We start from the raw sequence: 14,547 nt of genomic DNA, 5'->3' as shown, positions 1-14,547 counted from the left end.
GAATAGAAACACAACACCGTGAAAATCCTCCTCCTCCTCCTCCTCCTCCTCCTTCTTCTTCTTCTTCTTCTTCTTCTTCTTCTTCTTCTTCTTCTTCTTCTTCTTCTTCTTCTTCTTCTTCTTCTTCTTCTTTTTCTTTTGTGGTGTTCCCTTAGCAGTCGACAACAAAAGAATACTAAACTACTAAAAACTTATACTAAAACATGCAATAATTATAAATTTAAAGTCGGTGAAAACTCATCCAATGATATCTGTAATTTCAAGGAATCTTCCACAATGAAAAGGCAATATCAGACAGAGGCCAGACCTTGCGAATCTAGGAGACCAAGGAAACATCAACGAAGACGTCGGAATGAAAAATGAAAACACATTTTTCAAACTACTCCAAAAATAAATACCCTATTCCAATTTGTAGGCTGGTAGATTCTACTGGAAATGAAGTCCCGCAAGCAGCGGAGTGAGTGACAGTCAAGTACAAAGCTACCCGTAATACACCTGTGAAATATACGTAACGAATATTTGAAGGTTAAGTCATTGATATCTCAAGTATTTACAAAGTGCAATGCGACCTCACATCTTACAGCGCTTTTCACAAACATGCGAACTCTAAAGTTCAAAAGCCGCCTTCACAATTGCGTTTTTCACTGCTGTGAATCATAATTACGATCACAAATCACAAACCTTGACCTTTTGAACCCGTTAAAGTAAAGTTTTGTTTCCTAAGAGGTCCGTTGAGATGATTGACGGCAGCGAAAAACGCAATCGTCAGTTGGCTTTTGAACTTCAGAATTCGCATGTTTGTGAAAAGCGCAGTAACAACTGTGAAAATCTATCAATTTTAATTGAATTTTAAAATTTAAACCCTTAACCTGTTTAAGACAAAATCGCTTATTTCTCGTCCCGTTTTGCATGTAGAATTAGGAGGTTTTCAAACTAACATCATGTAATTAAAGATTTTGTGGAAAAACATTTTGGTACCACGTCTGAATGTAGACCGCTTCTCGCGAACCGTTACACTCTTTTAAAGGCCTCTTGTCCAAAATGACACCCCGTGTTCAAGATGCTAAAAAATGAAATTGTATGACACGTCTTAGACTCAAGACTCTGAAAACCAAACCCTGTTCAGAGGCACAAATTTTAGGTCAAATAAGGGAATGCCCAGCCCTTCTCCCTCCGGGTTCTATGAAGGAATCCCGACCGGTAAGAGACAAACCAGTTGGCTATTTACAAGCTAGCCTGTGAACAGCAGACGCAATTCCGGTCGTCGCTTCTCTCCCTCCGAAAATATTTTTCGGAGGTGAGAGCGGCGACGACCGGAAATGCGTCTGCTGTTCGCAGGCTAGCTTGTATGCTATTTACAAGCATGCATGGCCAAAGCAGTCAGTGCCTGTCATAAGAAACAAGCCCAGCTTGAGGAGCAAGGAACGTCTGGCTTTATTAAAGCAGCTGTTTGATTAAATGACATTCAGCTTTAGCGAAGCCGATTTGAAGTCTGGGTCAGTCGGGTTGAGTTAAGTCCAGCGTTGCACCAGACTCCTTAATGGAGAAAAAGGGGAAAAAAAGATAGCTAGGCATAAGGAGGGGAAAAGGGCGGTGGCCATTCCCCCACTTCCCCTCTTCCCATCTCGTCCGATATTAAGCCCCCTTTCCCCAAACGGAGGGGCTTTTCCAAGCTAAGTTGTGTATGAATCGGTGGTGGGGTCTTTGAGGTGGGTTCAAAGTGATATATAGTGGGTAGGATGGAATAGTACTAATGAAATATTCTCCAGATTCCCAGAGGTTGGCATCTATCCCATTTGAGTACAACGTAAGCACTTCAGCTTCCGTAGAGGAGTTACAGCTTAACCCCTCCCCCTACACCTGTGCCTCTGTGGGGGTGGGTATAAGTGTGCTTTAACGCACGCGAAAAAAGTAGAACTGTACTGATCAAATAATTGTTCTGCTGAGTGTCAGTCTTAAACTGTGCACAGTAAAATTTTACAAAACTTATCCTAAACCCAATCTTTATTATCATCATTCCGCTCACGATGAACTAAAAGTTAGATGGCTGTCCAGCGTATTACCGCCTTTTTGTATGTTAAACCGCGAGTGTCACACGCACGTTTTAAGATCTGGCCTGTAAGAAATTATGAAATCATTGCTTAGATTAGAACGCCAACAAAAAGATTTCTTTAAATCCATTCCGAATTCGCTAATTACTCTTTCTTTCTTATTTATTTGGCATTAAAATAACGACTTTAATACACTCCCGAAGTTCCCTCGAAGGGATTATGACACGGCTTGCGTAGCGTCCTTCCCACTCTCCGTTCTTTCTTGTTCCCATACTTCTTTTGAACTAGAGCTGAGATTTGTTTTGTCGGTTTATTAATAAGCGCTTGCCGATTGGCGCTTATTGATGCAAAACAAAAATAACACTCCCTTTTTCTAATTGCAAAGTCTTCGAAACAGTCAAACAACATACGTCTGATGCAAATGCAAACAAGAGGTTGTCATGCTTAAACTGTCTAACTTTTAGATTCATCGATGGGCCATGTTACTTAGAACACTTTGTTTCTTTATGAAACATGTCCAGGAGTCTACACGGAAGAGGCTTAGCTAGCGAATGTGGCGGCAAAAAGGTAAGTTTGTTAAAAGCAACTTATCAGGGGGCTTGTGTACTTCACAGATCGTTTCACAAGGCATTTATCGAGGCATCATAATGCATCCACCGTGATATTTGACATTTAATAGATAGTGCAGTTTTATGAAGATTGATTACGATGTTCGGGATAACGTGAAAAATTCCGATCGGTGACAAGATTTTGTAATTTTAAATGTTTGCAAACCATTTTCATCAGAGCATAAAGGAAAAACGGATGAACAATTCATGAAGCAGATCGTTACAATTGGTCTTAAATCCCCCGGCTCTCTTCTAGCTTCTTGCTCATTGAAAGTTTAACACAAGCTTTCTGTCGCCATTAGCTTATGTACTCCCTATATTAAGTACAATTCATGACCAGAGTTGAGAATAATATAGAACGAAATAATATTCTTTGCGATAATAGCAAGTGAAAAGACATATCTTTATATTTCCGCCTTGAAAAAACCTGGCCGGTTTGAGCTATGAACGCCTGTGACCGGCCAATTCAAGTACATGTAAGACGTTGCAGACCCCAGGTTTTTTTGTGCATTGAAGATGTCTGCAAGTTTATGCTTTTCTCAGCCTTTCCCTTTGGTGTTAAACTCGTATACAAACGTAAAGTGTCGTGTGCGTCAAAAGCTGACACGGTTGATAACCCAGTCGCAGTCATAATACTTTACGCGTTTTATATGACACGTACAATTTACAGCTGTTCTGCTTTTTGGGAACAACAGATCAGACAAGCAGCGCTTTTGTCAGAAAGTTGTCAGAAGTGAACGAAAAGCCAATGATCGTAATTATACTCGGTGCATGCAGTCAAATGATAACTTACAAGGCAGTGAAAGCTAATTCATGGCTTCAATATTGATTACGTACTTAAACATTGACATAGACAGGCAATATGATTATGATGACAGTCAGAGTGAGCTCACTTATATTCTTATATTGTCGCTGGTATGAGTCCATGTCTGCGTTGTCGTCAGTTTTAACATTTGTTTTGCTCGTCAGAGTTGTGTTTCTCAGGTTGATTGTTTGTTTGTGTTTTCTCTATCGCTCTCTTTGACATTCGACAGACCGATAATTTGTTCATTCAGTAAGCTGTTCAGTTTGCTTCAAAAAGCCGATTCTCTCTTGATAATATATAATGCTGGCTTCTAAAAACGACATGGCAGAAAATGATTTCCGAACTTTCTATGTATTTGCTTCTATATGCACAAGGAAAGCCGTGTCTGTTGTAATTATAATAACTCCTTAAAGTCCAGTAAAGCGGAACTCAATTAAGCGGACCTCAATAGCTCTTGTCCCGCTCATGCGCTCGCTTAATCATAGCCAGCTCAAAGCGTCCACGTTCGTACTAAAAATCAAGCTGGTGTATACACTAAATAACATCGATGACTGATGTCTTGGGTATTTTATATAAGTTTTTATAATAATGGTACTCCTATAAATAGACTCCCATATTTCTAATTTGTATACGATTAACAGTATTCTCCAACTCCCTTTACGCGTGACTATGTCTTTATAGTTTTATGGTCTTGTAATCATAAAAATAAAATAACAAACAAAGCAAAAACACTTATTAAAAAGTAAATTAAGGCATGGGTCAACAGCTATTTTTCCGCAAAAATGAAGGGGGTGGTCCATGATATGAACTGTTTATCATCAAGCACAAAATACCAAAAAATATTATAAACCACAAAAAACTATACTTTCGAACACACAAAAATTGTGCAAATTAGGTCACATGACCTTACAGTTCCACAAAGTCTCTAAAAATCTTTAAGAAAAAATGAACACACTTTTTAGTAAGAGTAATTTTTCTTAACTAGTACAAGAAAACACAAAAGATAAGTCGCAACAAAACTGCGCTTGGCAACTTTGAAATATCTCGTTTATTTTGAAAATAAACGGGTTTTCCGACTAATCCCCAGTCTCCTAATACAAGTGTATCATTATAACATGCTTCTCCTTTAAAAATCTTGACATTGCCAAGCAAAGAAATGACATACCTAACGGCCTTAAAATCATGAAACTAGTAAAAAAATTAAGGAAACAAGAAAAAGTGTGTCTATTTTAATTCAAAGCTTTTCTGGGCGTGAGCAGTCACGTGACCTCATTTGCATATTTGGTGCAGGCTTAATAGACAAAAACTAGCAGTGTATGTGTCTGATAAGTTTTTAACCTGCCACTGCTAATGCATCGAAAGATAGACCACCCCCTCAGTTTTCGACTTAATAACTGGGGACCCATGCCTTAAATAACTTGAGCCAGACGGAGCGACTTAATCGTTGTGGTAAACGGACTCACGTTTTATCTTTCTTGCCAACGTAGGTTAAGAATGAATTTCCACGATATGAACGTTTTCTTTCGCATCCAATTTGCTAAATGGCGACTGCAGCACCTTCACTCCTAGCCAGCTCTCCAGCGAAGACAAATGGAATCAAGCTGAGCAGGCTTCTCATCGATGGTGGAACAACGGTGTTGAGGAATGTTTTTGATCATTATCACCCTCCTACAACCTTGGCTTCTGATCTCAATTTGAATTACTCCATTCTTAACAACCTTTTGCGAAGAAGAGTACTAAATGGCCACCAGTGGGACAAACTCTTCCCACCTGAAGGGGTACCGGACTCCAAAACATTTGACATTACTCTTCTTTTCCTTCTGCTAACCAACATTTGTGGTTTATCCCCTCCCCTGACAGGATGGCACGCCAAGCCATCCCCTGGTGATAACTCTCTTGAGGCTAACCTTGCTCGCGTTAAGTTCTTTCGGAATGAGCTGTATGGTCACGTGACTTCCAGTGGTGTTGATGCGACATCCTTCTCTACCTTCTGGCATGAAATAAGCACGGCTCTTATTTGCCTTGGTTTAGATCAGGCTGAAGTTGACAGACTGAAGGCAGAGCAGGGTGGAGAGGAAGATTATCTTGATGCCTTAATTGAGTGGGCAGACAGTGAAGAGGACATTAAAGGGCAGCTAAAGGATATACATCAGAGGCAACTAAAACTCAGTGAGACCCAATCTAAAACACAGGACGTTGCAGAAGAAGTATTGAGGATGGAGCTCAAAGGCCAGAAAATCCTTCATGATAGCAAGTCAAAGTTGGATGAAGTGAGCCAGTTAGCAAACGCGACAATTGAAGCACATCAGGAAAGTATTTTACGTTTGGTGGAAGTTTGTAATTCCCAATCCAGAACCAACCAAGCTGTAGACGAAATTCGTAAATCAATCCAAGAAGTAAACCAGGAAGTAAAAAGCTGGACGAAAAAGAGGAGCGAGCAGGCAGATGAGGTGCTAAAAACCCTTGTGAAGTCGGAATTCAAAGGAGACATAGAATTTCATGCAAACAAATTCCAGGAAGGAACTCGTGAGTGGATCTTCGAAAGCATCAAAGACTGGTTAGACGACCGGAGCTCGCCACATCGCGTGATGGTAATCAGTGGCAATCCAGGGATGGGAAAGACTGTTATCTCCGCTGTTGTTTCGCAAAGAATGCAAAGAGTTGGAAGATTGTCAGGGAGCCACTTTTGTCAGCATAACAATTCACGGTACCGAGATCCACGTTTAATGCTCCAGTCTTTGGCCAGCCACTTGTGTCAAGCGATGCCAAGCTATAAAGATACTCTGGTGGAACAGTTGTCTAGAAATCTTGGTAAAGACCTCAACAACATGGGTGTAGAAGAGCTGTTTGCGTTGCTGTTTAAGGAGCCTCTAAGCACAGTACAAGATCCTGGAAGAAACACCCTAATAGTCATAGATGGCCTCGATGAAAGCGAGTACCAAGGACGCAATGAGGTTCTACATGTAATCAGAAACCACTTTTCTATGCTTCCAGTTTGGATTAGAATTTTGATCACAACTCGTCCAGAGAGGAGCATAACAGAGGCATTGCGACATTTAGAGCCAATCGAGCTTGAACAAAAGCGTGAGGAAAACTTAAATGACATTCAAACCTTGTTTGAAAATCAACTCAGCAACAAAATTGGAAAAGAGCATAAAGATGTTCTCTTGAAAGAGCTGGTTAAGAAATCAGAAGGCCTGTTTATTTACGCTTATTTTATAGTGGATTTTATCCAAAAGAATGTTTCAGTTCTCACCCCTGATCAGCTGGAAAGCGTATTGCCTTCAGGTATTTCGTCCGTTTACTTGTCCTATTTCAAACGGTTAGAGAATGAACTTTGCAAAGAGCTTAATGCAGATGAGGAAACTTTTTTGCGTTTTCTGTGTGCATTGACCGCTGCAAGGGAACCATTACCAGTAGAATTCATTGCCAAAATTCTAAATCCGGGAGGAAAATCTTTGACTGCGCAACGAAAAGTTAATAAAGCAATATCTTTCATCACTACACTGTTACCAGTTCGGGAGGGTCGTCTTCACTTTTTTCACAAGTCAATCAAGGACTGGCTAATAGCATCATCGCCCTATGAACAACATGATTTCACGGTGGACGAGAAAGAAGGTCATTACGTCCTTTCTGATCTTTGTGCCTTTGAACTGGATAGCATCAAGCAAAAAGGGGTTCATGGCACAGGAGTACCCAACGGAGCCGCTCGACAAAATACCCGCTCTTCAGGCAGAATTTGAGCTAGCTGGAAAAAAAAAACCTTGGCAAATTAGCTAGCTGGGAAATCTGAATGAGCGCCTCGCTAGCTGAAAATATGAAAAATTCATGCCCCCTCCCCTTTTTCCGTTCCTCCCTATCCCCTATCCCATACCCCTTTCGACGCCTGCTACGCAGGCTATAATATCCATATTAAAAATTACAGTGCGATCGCCAGGAGAAAAAATATACCTTTTTATCCAGCCAGAACCGGCATGAATTTTTCATATTTTCAGCTAGCGAGGCGCTCATTCAGATTTCCCAGCCAGCTAATTTGCCAAGGTTTTGCCAAGGGGGGAAGAGTTTGTCAATTTTGCGAAAAAAGTTCGTTAGGTACTCCTGATGGCAGAACGTTTTCGAACACTGAAAGATATGCCTTGCATCATGGTACCCAGCACATGCTGGAAGTTAATGATCACAACAGCTCTGACAAATCAAGAACCAATGGTGTTAAAGCTGGACAGGTCTACCAATATGCAACGGACCTAGAGCTTATTTATGCAAAACTTTGTATTAAGAGCACATCCATCATAGAAGATCTTCTCGGTCTTCACGGCGATAATTCCAGTATTCTTAGCGACGAAAGAGATTTTCTTGTGACTTCTCTCCTCAGTCTATTAAGAAAACACTCTTATTACCTTCTTGATCATCCTCATCTTTTTTTCCAATGTTTGATTAACGAAGGGATTCCTGAATTGTCGTCTTCAGCAGCAATTATCCTTGAATCGTCAACACCTAAAATACCCTTCATGAAATACTTAGACAACGAAGAACAAAAGGGAGCCGAGCAGGCACGATTTTGCTGTTCCCACAAAGTAGTATGTTTTGATGTGTCACCTGAAAGGGATCACTTGGTATGCGAGTCTTCAGATTCAACGATACATTTATGGTCTCTTCAGACGGGCAGCAAAAAATGGGTTCGACCGATACTAGCAAATAAGGAGTTTTTCTCCTCTGACGGATATCCAGCGGACACTGCATATCGCCGTGTAGGCCGAAACTTCTTATCATTTTATCGTTCTGTGACATTTCACCCAAGTGGCAAATTAGTACTTCCAGGAACTCTTAAATTCGTCTACACTATAAGTGGAGAAAGAGAAAAACTTTTTCCTGACAGTGATTGTACATTCGCAAATTGTGCCTATTGCAAGCACAAAAATACTATTTTAACGGACTGCCCTACTGAGCCAAAGCGCCTAGATTTGTGGAACATGGAAAATGGCAAAATACTTCTTTCCATAGTCGATATTAAGGAACTACAAGACATTTCTTCTTTTGCCATTTCTGAAGAAGGAGAAAAAATTGCTATTTCTGATGTTATTGGTAATATTTTTCTTGTTGATTCAGTAAATTTAGACTTCACACTGATATGTAAAAGTAAAGCAGTGTGTGGATTGATCCATTTTACATCTGATACCAACTTTCTTGCTTGTGGCTATCTTCGTTTATGGTTATACGAAGACCGTGGCTTCTATAAAGCTGAATTCTTTGGCCCACCAAAGCTTTTGTTTTTGCCTTATCCTAGTAAGGCTGAGACCTTTCATTTGTGGCCATCCACTTCCTCAAGTTCCTTGAATAGTTGCGATTTTATGCTGCAAAATACGACACGCTGCTGGGTCAGGAACGTAAGAAAAGTATTCCCCCGCCTGAAGGCAGGTTCTTACACCCGACTTAATGTTGAAACAGTATTGGTTGGTAGCCCAGATTTCAATTATGTTGCAGTGTTAAATATTGGCCAACTAAACGGGGCGTCTGATTCTGATTCGTCTTATTCATATGGATATGAGGACGAACTTAAAAGTATTGCCCTTTCTGTTAAGGGAGATACTATTTATTCCACTACGTCAAAATATGACTGTGGTACATATGAAAGTAAATTAACCGTAACCGTTTTGAAAATGTCAAATCGAAAAATCCTGGACACAAAAATATTCTCTGAATCTGTGTCCATTGTTCCAACGGGGAAAGGTGTTGTCCTGTTTAAGAATTGTACGGTAGCAGAGTTATGGAACTTTGAGATGTCTACGTTCCTTCGTCCTCTTTTCGTGGGTATCGAAAAAGGAAATCTTTGCTCTATTTCGCCCGACCAGTTAGCTTATTGGTATGTAACAACTTCAGATGAATCAGGCCATGAAATGGAGACCCTCGTTATCGAATTCTACAATGTAACTGGAGCTGGAAGTGGGTTCATTTCACCCTTGAAGATCACTTTTGATGCTGGTGAAGAGGTAGAGTCAATTTCGGTAATTAGTCCAAACCTGGTGCTAAGTTGCACCTCTAAGGTGGTAACATTTGGATCAACAATGTCAGCGGATGACGTGACCGTCAGTTTAAGAAACAATGGTTCAGTTGTATGGAAAAGGCGAACGTTAGATGAGGAATTTTTTCAACCACACCTGCTTTGTTCTCCTAAAAATGAGTTTGTTGTCACGTGGAACACACTGGATGGAGGTAATGGCCTACATATACTCAATGCGGATAATGGAGAAACGCTGCACGTCTTCCTTAGAGACCGGAAAGCTATTATTGACTGCAAGTTTTTATGTGATGAATCTCTGATTTTCTGCAGCAAGGAAAACTTTCTTCGTTTGTATAATGTTCGAACCGGGGATATGCTTAGTGTGCTAGACATTGGAGAGCGACCATTTTGTTTGGGAGCCTGTCTGTACCAGCCTCTTGTCGCAGTTGGTTTGTCCGGCACAAGAACAAAATTCGTCCATGTACAGCTGTCAACAGAATCTAAAAAAAGGTGAGTTTTCCCTTACAATGTCAAAAAAGGACGTTTGTGCATTTTGCATAAGCTAGCAGTTCTCACACCACAACATCATGGGTGACAAACAATTCAGTGGAACCTTGATTTAACGAACCTCCATATAGTGAAGTCCTCAGTGTAACGAAAGATTTTCTTCGGTCCGGCCAAAATTACAGTAACATGTATGGAACAGAACCTTGATTTAACGAAATCCTCGCTTTTTTGCGAACACAATCATCACAAGCGCAAACGTAAAGTGTACCTCGATATAACGAATAAATGTCAGCCTGTGATAAAAGATGAATGCCAAACAGACCAGCAAGGATAAAATTTACGTGCACAGTAGTTTTAAGCAGGTTTGTTTGCCTGTTCTTGAGTTTCTAGAGCAGTAGCTCGGCTGAGATATTTTTACAGTTATTTTTCAGATCCGGAAAATTAATGCTGGATTCTGTAAATTAATCATTAACTATACCTCGATATAACGAACATTTTGGTAGTTTTCCCGAAAATTCGTTAAATGGGGGTGTTCGTTATAACGAACCCTCGATATAACGAACAAATTTCCCCAGTCCCTTAGCACTTCGTTAAATCGAGGTTCCACTGTATTTTATTCTTCCTCAGTTTGCACGTAACGTTAAAAAACACCCAATTACCTGTAAAGGAGTTAGACCAGGGAACATACGAGTTGCCTGCTGAGAGTTGAGCATGATCAACTCAATTCAACTTGTCTTTTTTTTTTTTTTGCCATGAATTCAGACATGCGGGGCCGTAGCTACCTGTACGCCAGTAAAAAAAAACAGGTACTGTCAAAAATGTCGAATTTGATAAAAAGCAAACCAAAATTTTAAAAAACTGCAATTGTCTATATTACTCTATTTAGACCTAACCCCAATTTTTTGACGCGCAAACCGACACGAAGGCCGTTACCGTTGCCTGCAGAACACCGTCCAACGCCAAGAGAGATGTTTACCTAACAAGACTGATAACAAGACTGGAAACCATTCCGGTCATAAGTCATGCCTGCTAAGATAAGCGAAGCTTACCTGCGGGCTCACGTTAGTTCGTAACAATGTTTGCATGATCATATTGATTATTAAATCGTTATCAGTGTAGCTCTTAAAGAACTGGTACTTTTTCCCTTAAATTTCTTAGCAACTCGAAGATTGTTTTGACAAAATTTACATGTAATACGGCATCAAATTTCGTGACTTTAATTTTCTTGCATTTCAATTTCTGTAAGTAGCGAATTTCAATTTTCGAAAAATGCGAAAATTAGAATAAGGGTACTTGATAAGCGTCCAGGTTACTTTAATTAAAACTAGACTTAATTTCTTTTTTTTTATTGCAGTCTCAATTACCAAACACAAGTGAATTGAGCAACATCTGATGAGCTGACACTCGGTGAAAACAGGTGGATTTGGCAAATCAGGGTGCTGACGAACTTTATTTTATTGACTTAGACGTACCTTGTTCAGTTGTTTAATGAACTTTGAAACTTTGTATGTTAACACAGTGAAGGAACAATAGAGATTGGGACATTGGGGTCCGGATCCCCGTTAATGCACCCATTAGACCGGATGATTTTAAACAATTATTGGATGAGGTTTTTGGGATATTCGGAATAATCAAGGCTGTGGCTGATAACCCAAGTCCTTGATTATTTAGGATATCACAAAAACCTAATGAAATATTAATAATTGTTTCAATATTATACATTGTTTTGAAGAAAATAAGGACAAACACACCGTCGCAAGGAACCAATTGCGCGCGCAATCTACAGCTATCTGCTAGCAGATAACTAACTCATCTGTAGGTTGCGCTGATTTCTAAAATTAACTCGGTAGGCTCTTAGCCAGTGAGAAGACAGATAATGGGTACAATGTATAATAATTAAAGTAATTAACCGACTGCTTAAAAATTCAATGTTATTCAGGCTGAAGACTCGCATATAACGGTCAGCTAGTAGCTTACAAATGAAACTTGCCTTGCACTTCAAACGGTAGTATTGAAATTGACGAAATCTGGACCACATTTATCACCGATCACTAGACAAGCGTTGAAGGTTGATCAAACGTCCTTTTTGTAAGCTTCAATCCACGTCCATCCTTTTCATCCGTTGCAACATGCAGACGACAGTAATCAGTTTCAATGCCTAAATATTAGCCTGCGAGCAAGCTCTCCCATTAGGGCGAGCGAAGCGAGTCTCGCGAGAACTCGCGAGCGAGCGGCGAAGCCGCGAGGGGCAGAGGAAAGGAGAGCTTGCAAAGATCTCTCATAAAATTTCATTTGTACTTCGCTCAGAAGAAGGGGAATACAATCGGCTCCTTTCCTCGGCCCCTCGCTCGCGCGTTCTCGCGAGGCTCGCTTCGCTCGCCCAAACAGGAGAGCTTTCTCGCAGGCTACCTAAATATAGTCTTTATTAACCGAAACTGAACCGAAAAACGTTTTAGCGTTTTAAAAAGAAAGCAAATAGTGTGTTAAAGCCTCTTTTAGTCAGCTCGCTCAGTCCAGTTTTTACTTTTTGTTACTTAAGGGAGAAGGGGAGGCGGGTTCTTTTCCCCGCAAAATCGCTGGCAATAAATCCAAATCATAACTTATTCCGTTATTTCGATCTGCATATATTACATTTCATGGCTGTTAAAGTCTGAAACAACGAACTGTGAGGAGACTGGGATGATTTGCTAGTTTTAACGGGGTACTTGATAGAGTGGAAGTTCGATATAACAAACTCCCGTTAAAACGTACGGTCCTTTGGCACTCCGTTATTACGAAGTAATATTGCGTCTGCGTCTTATTCGATACTTAGGCCCGGTTCAGACACCGAACTTTTCATGAGCCGAACCTAATTCGAATTAAGGCCTACCCAAACTATTTAGAGGGCCTGAATTGATTCAGACCCCGATCTTAATTCCAGACGAACTAAATACAAATAAAAGGAGAAAAATGCTCATTTTGGTCAAACTGCTTGCAAAATGGGTTATTATAATTAATGCACTAGGTTCAGTACATAAAAAGTTCGGCGTCTGAATCAAAGCCGTTCCAAAGTTGTTCCACCGTCGAAATTCCCGGCCGGGCTAGGAGCGAAGAACGGCTGAGCCGTTCCAAATTGAAAAGATCGGCGTCTGAACCGGGTCTTTGGCCTTTCGAAGTCGGGTCCCCCGAGCCCTTATCCTAGGGTCCGGATGAGCGGGCCCTTCAATGACGTAAAGATCTGGATCCGTCCCCAGCACTTTACCAGAGTTTTTCGCAGGCGCTTTTTCTTTCTTTAGTTGTTACTTCTCCTTCTTCTTCCTCTTCTCCCTCACTCAAAACAACTGGTTGAGTTATTTTAGGACGTGGACCAGTAATTCTCTTGTTATCTACGGAGAGGGGGAAAGTACAGGAGGGTAAATCTCCCTCCCCCTACTTTTTCAGCCAATTTCTCTCTCCTCCCTAAACTTGCTTTCAAAATTGGCGACGGGCAACACACGACTCCTGCACTTAGTCGTAAAGGAAGTTATCCGACCCTCAGAGCTTCGCCTATACACCAACATACCACAAAAAGAGGGCGTAGCCACGGTATGTCACGCATACGAATATGTTTATGGACAGAAAGCCCCTTTACCTACTAAGTATCTAAGAAAAAATACTCTATCTTATAGTAACAGAAAACTCGTTCCAATTTTGCAGTAGCAACTACCTACAGACCTATGGAACAGGCCAAGGAAGTCCCAGGAGACCCAAGGGGATCGCAGTGTACTTCAAATTCCCCGTCCCCCACCCCTTGTCAGCACGCAAGATTAATAAAAAAGCCATAAAATTACCTTCTTATCGATATCTCCCTACTCCCAACGTTTCGTTTCTCCCTCCTTCCTACATTTTCGTCCCGATTTCACCTTCCTCCCTACTTTTTCGGGCGATTTTTTCGTCCTGCCTATTCTGTTCCTCTTCACTGTTTACGGCCATCGTGAAGAGTGCACGGACAACAGGATTTTGCCAGACGTTCGATATCGGATGCGGCAAACTGGAACTAGGTAGGAATGGAGATGGGGTTATTTTTGTCGATGGAGGAGGAAACTCTTCATGGCACGGGCAGCTCAGACTCTGTGGCAGTTCATGGAAATGTGATTTTTATAAAAGAATAACTGAGAACACAGAAAATGCTTTCCAAATTCCGCTTTTTAAAAACATCTTGAAATGTAAAACTCGCAAAAACGACTTCAAAATGCCTTCAGAGGGGAGCTGACTGTGAAACACACAACACAAACGATGAATCATTTTTATTTGGAATCTTTTTAAAAAGCGGAATTCAGAACGTATATATTTTCTTTGTTCTCATAAATTCTGTTTAAAAAAATGAAAATTTGGAACAAACTCTCTTAGAGACTGGGCTACCTGTGTTTATTAAAGCTCTTGAGTAAGGGGGTGATTGACTGTTGTTGCTATTTGATTCGTTTCTTTTTTTTTCGTTTCCATTATCGTACTCCTCAGCAGTTTCTCTAAGCTACAGTTCTGTTGAAGGGAATGAGATAGCATGCGTGGCGTGCCTTTTTGCCCCTATCCAGGACTAAGACTTATTTTGTTGGATTATCA

At 40.7% G+C, this 14,547-nt stretch overlaps 1 protein-coding gene across 1 annotated transcript; it reads left to right on the top strand.

Moving 5' to 3' along the window:
* Nucleotides 1–2,471: 2,471 nt before the first annotated feature.
* LOC140945989 (uncharacterized) lies at nucleotides 2,472–12,480 on the top strand. The gene is made up of 4 exons (XM_073395056.1): nucleotides 2,472–2,618; nucleotides 4,952–7,148; nucleotides 7,557–9,972; nucleotides 11,324–12,480. The coding sequence occupies exons 2-4, from the start codon at nucleotides 5,006–5,008 to the stop codon at nucleotides 11,349–11,351; spliced, it is 4,587 nt and encodes a 1,528-aa protein (XP_073251157.1). The 5' UTR covers nucleotides 2,472–2,618; nucleotides 4,952–5,005; the 3' UTR covers nucleotides 11,352–12,480.
* The last annotated feature ends 2,067 nt before the right edge of the window (nucleotides 12,481–14,547 follow it).

This window comes from Porites lutea, chromosome 8 (assembly GCF_958299795.1).
Source record: "Porites lutea chromosome 8, jaPorLute2.1, whole genome shotgun sequence".
Taxonomy (NCBI): Eukaryota; Metazoa; Cnidaria; class Anthozoa; order Scleractinia; family Poritidae; genus Porites; species Porites lutea.
The sequence above is the reverse complement of the archived record's forward strand: the minus strand, read 5'-3'. Positions and strand labels throughout refer to the sequence as shown.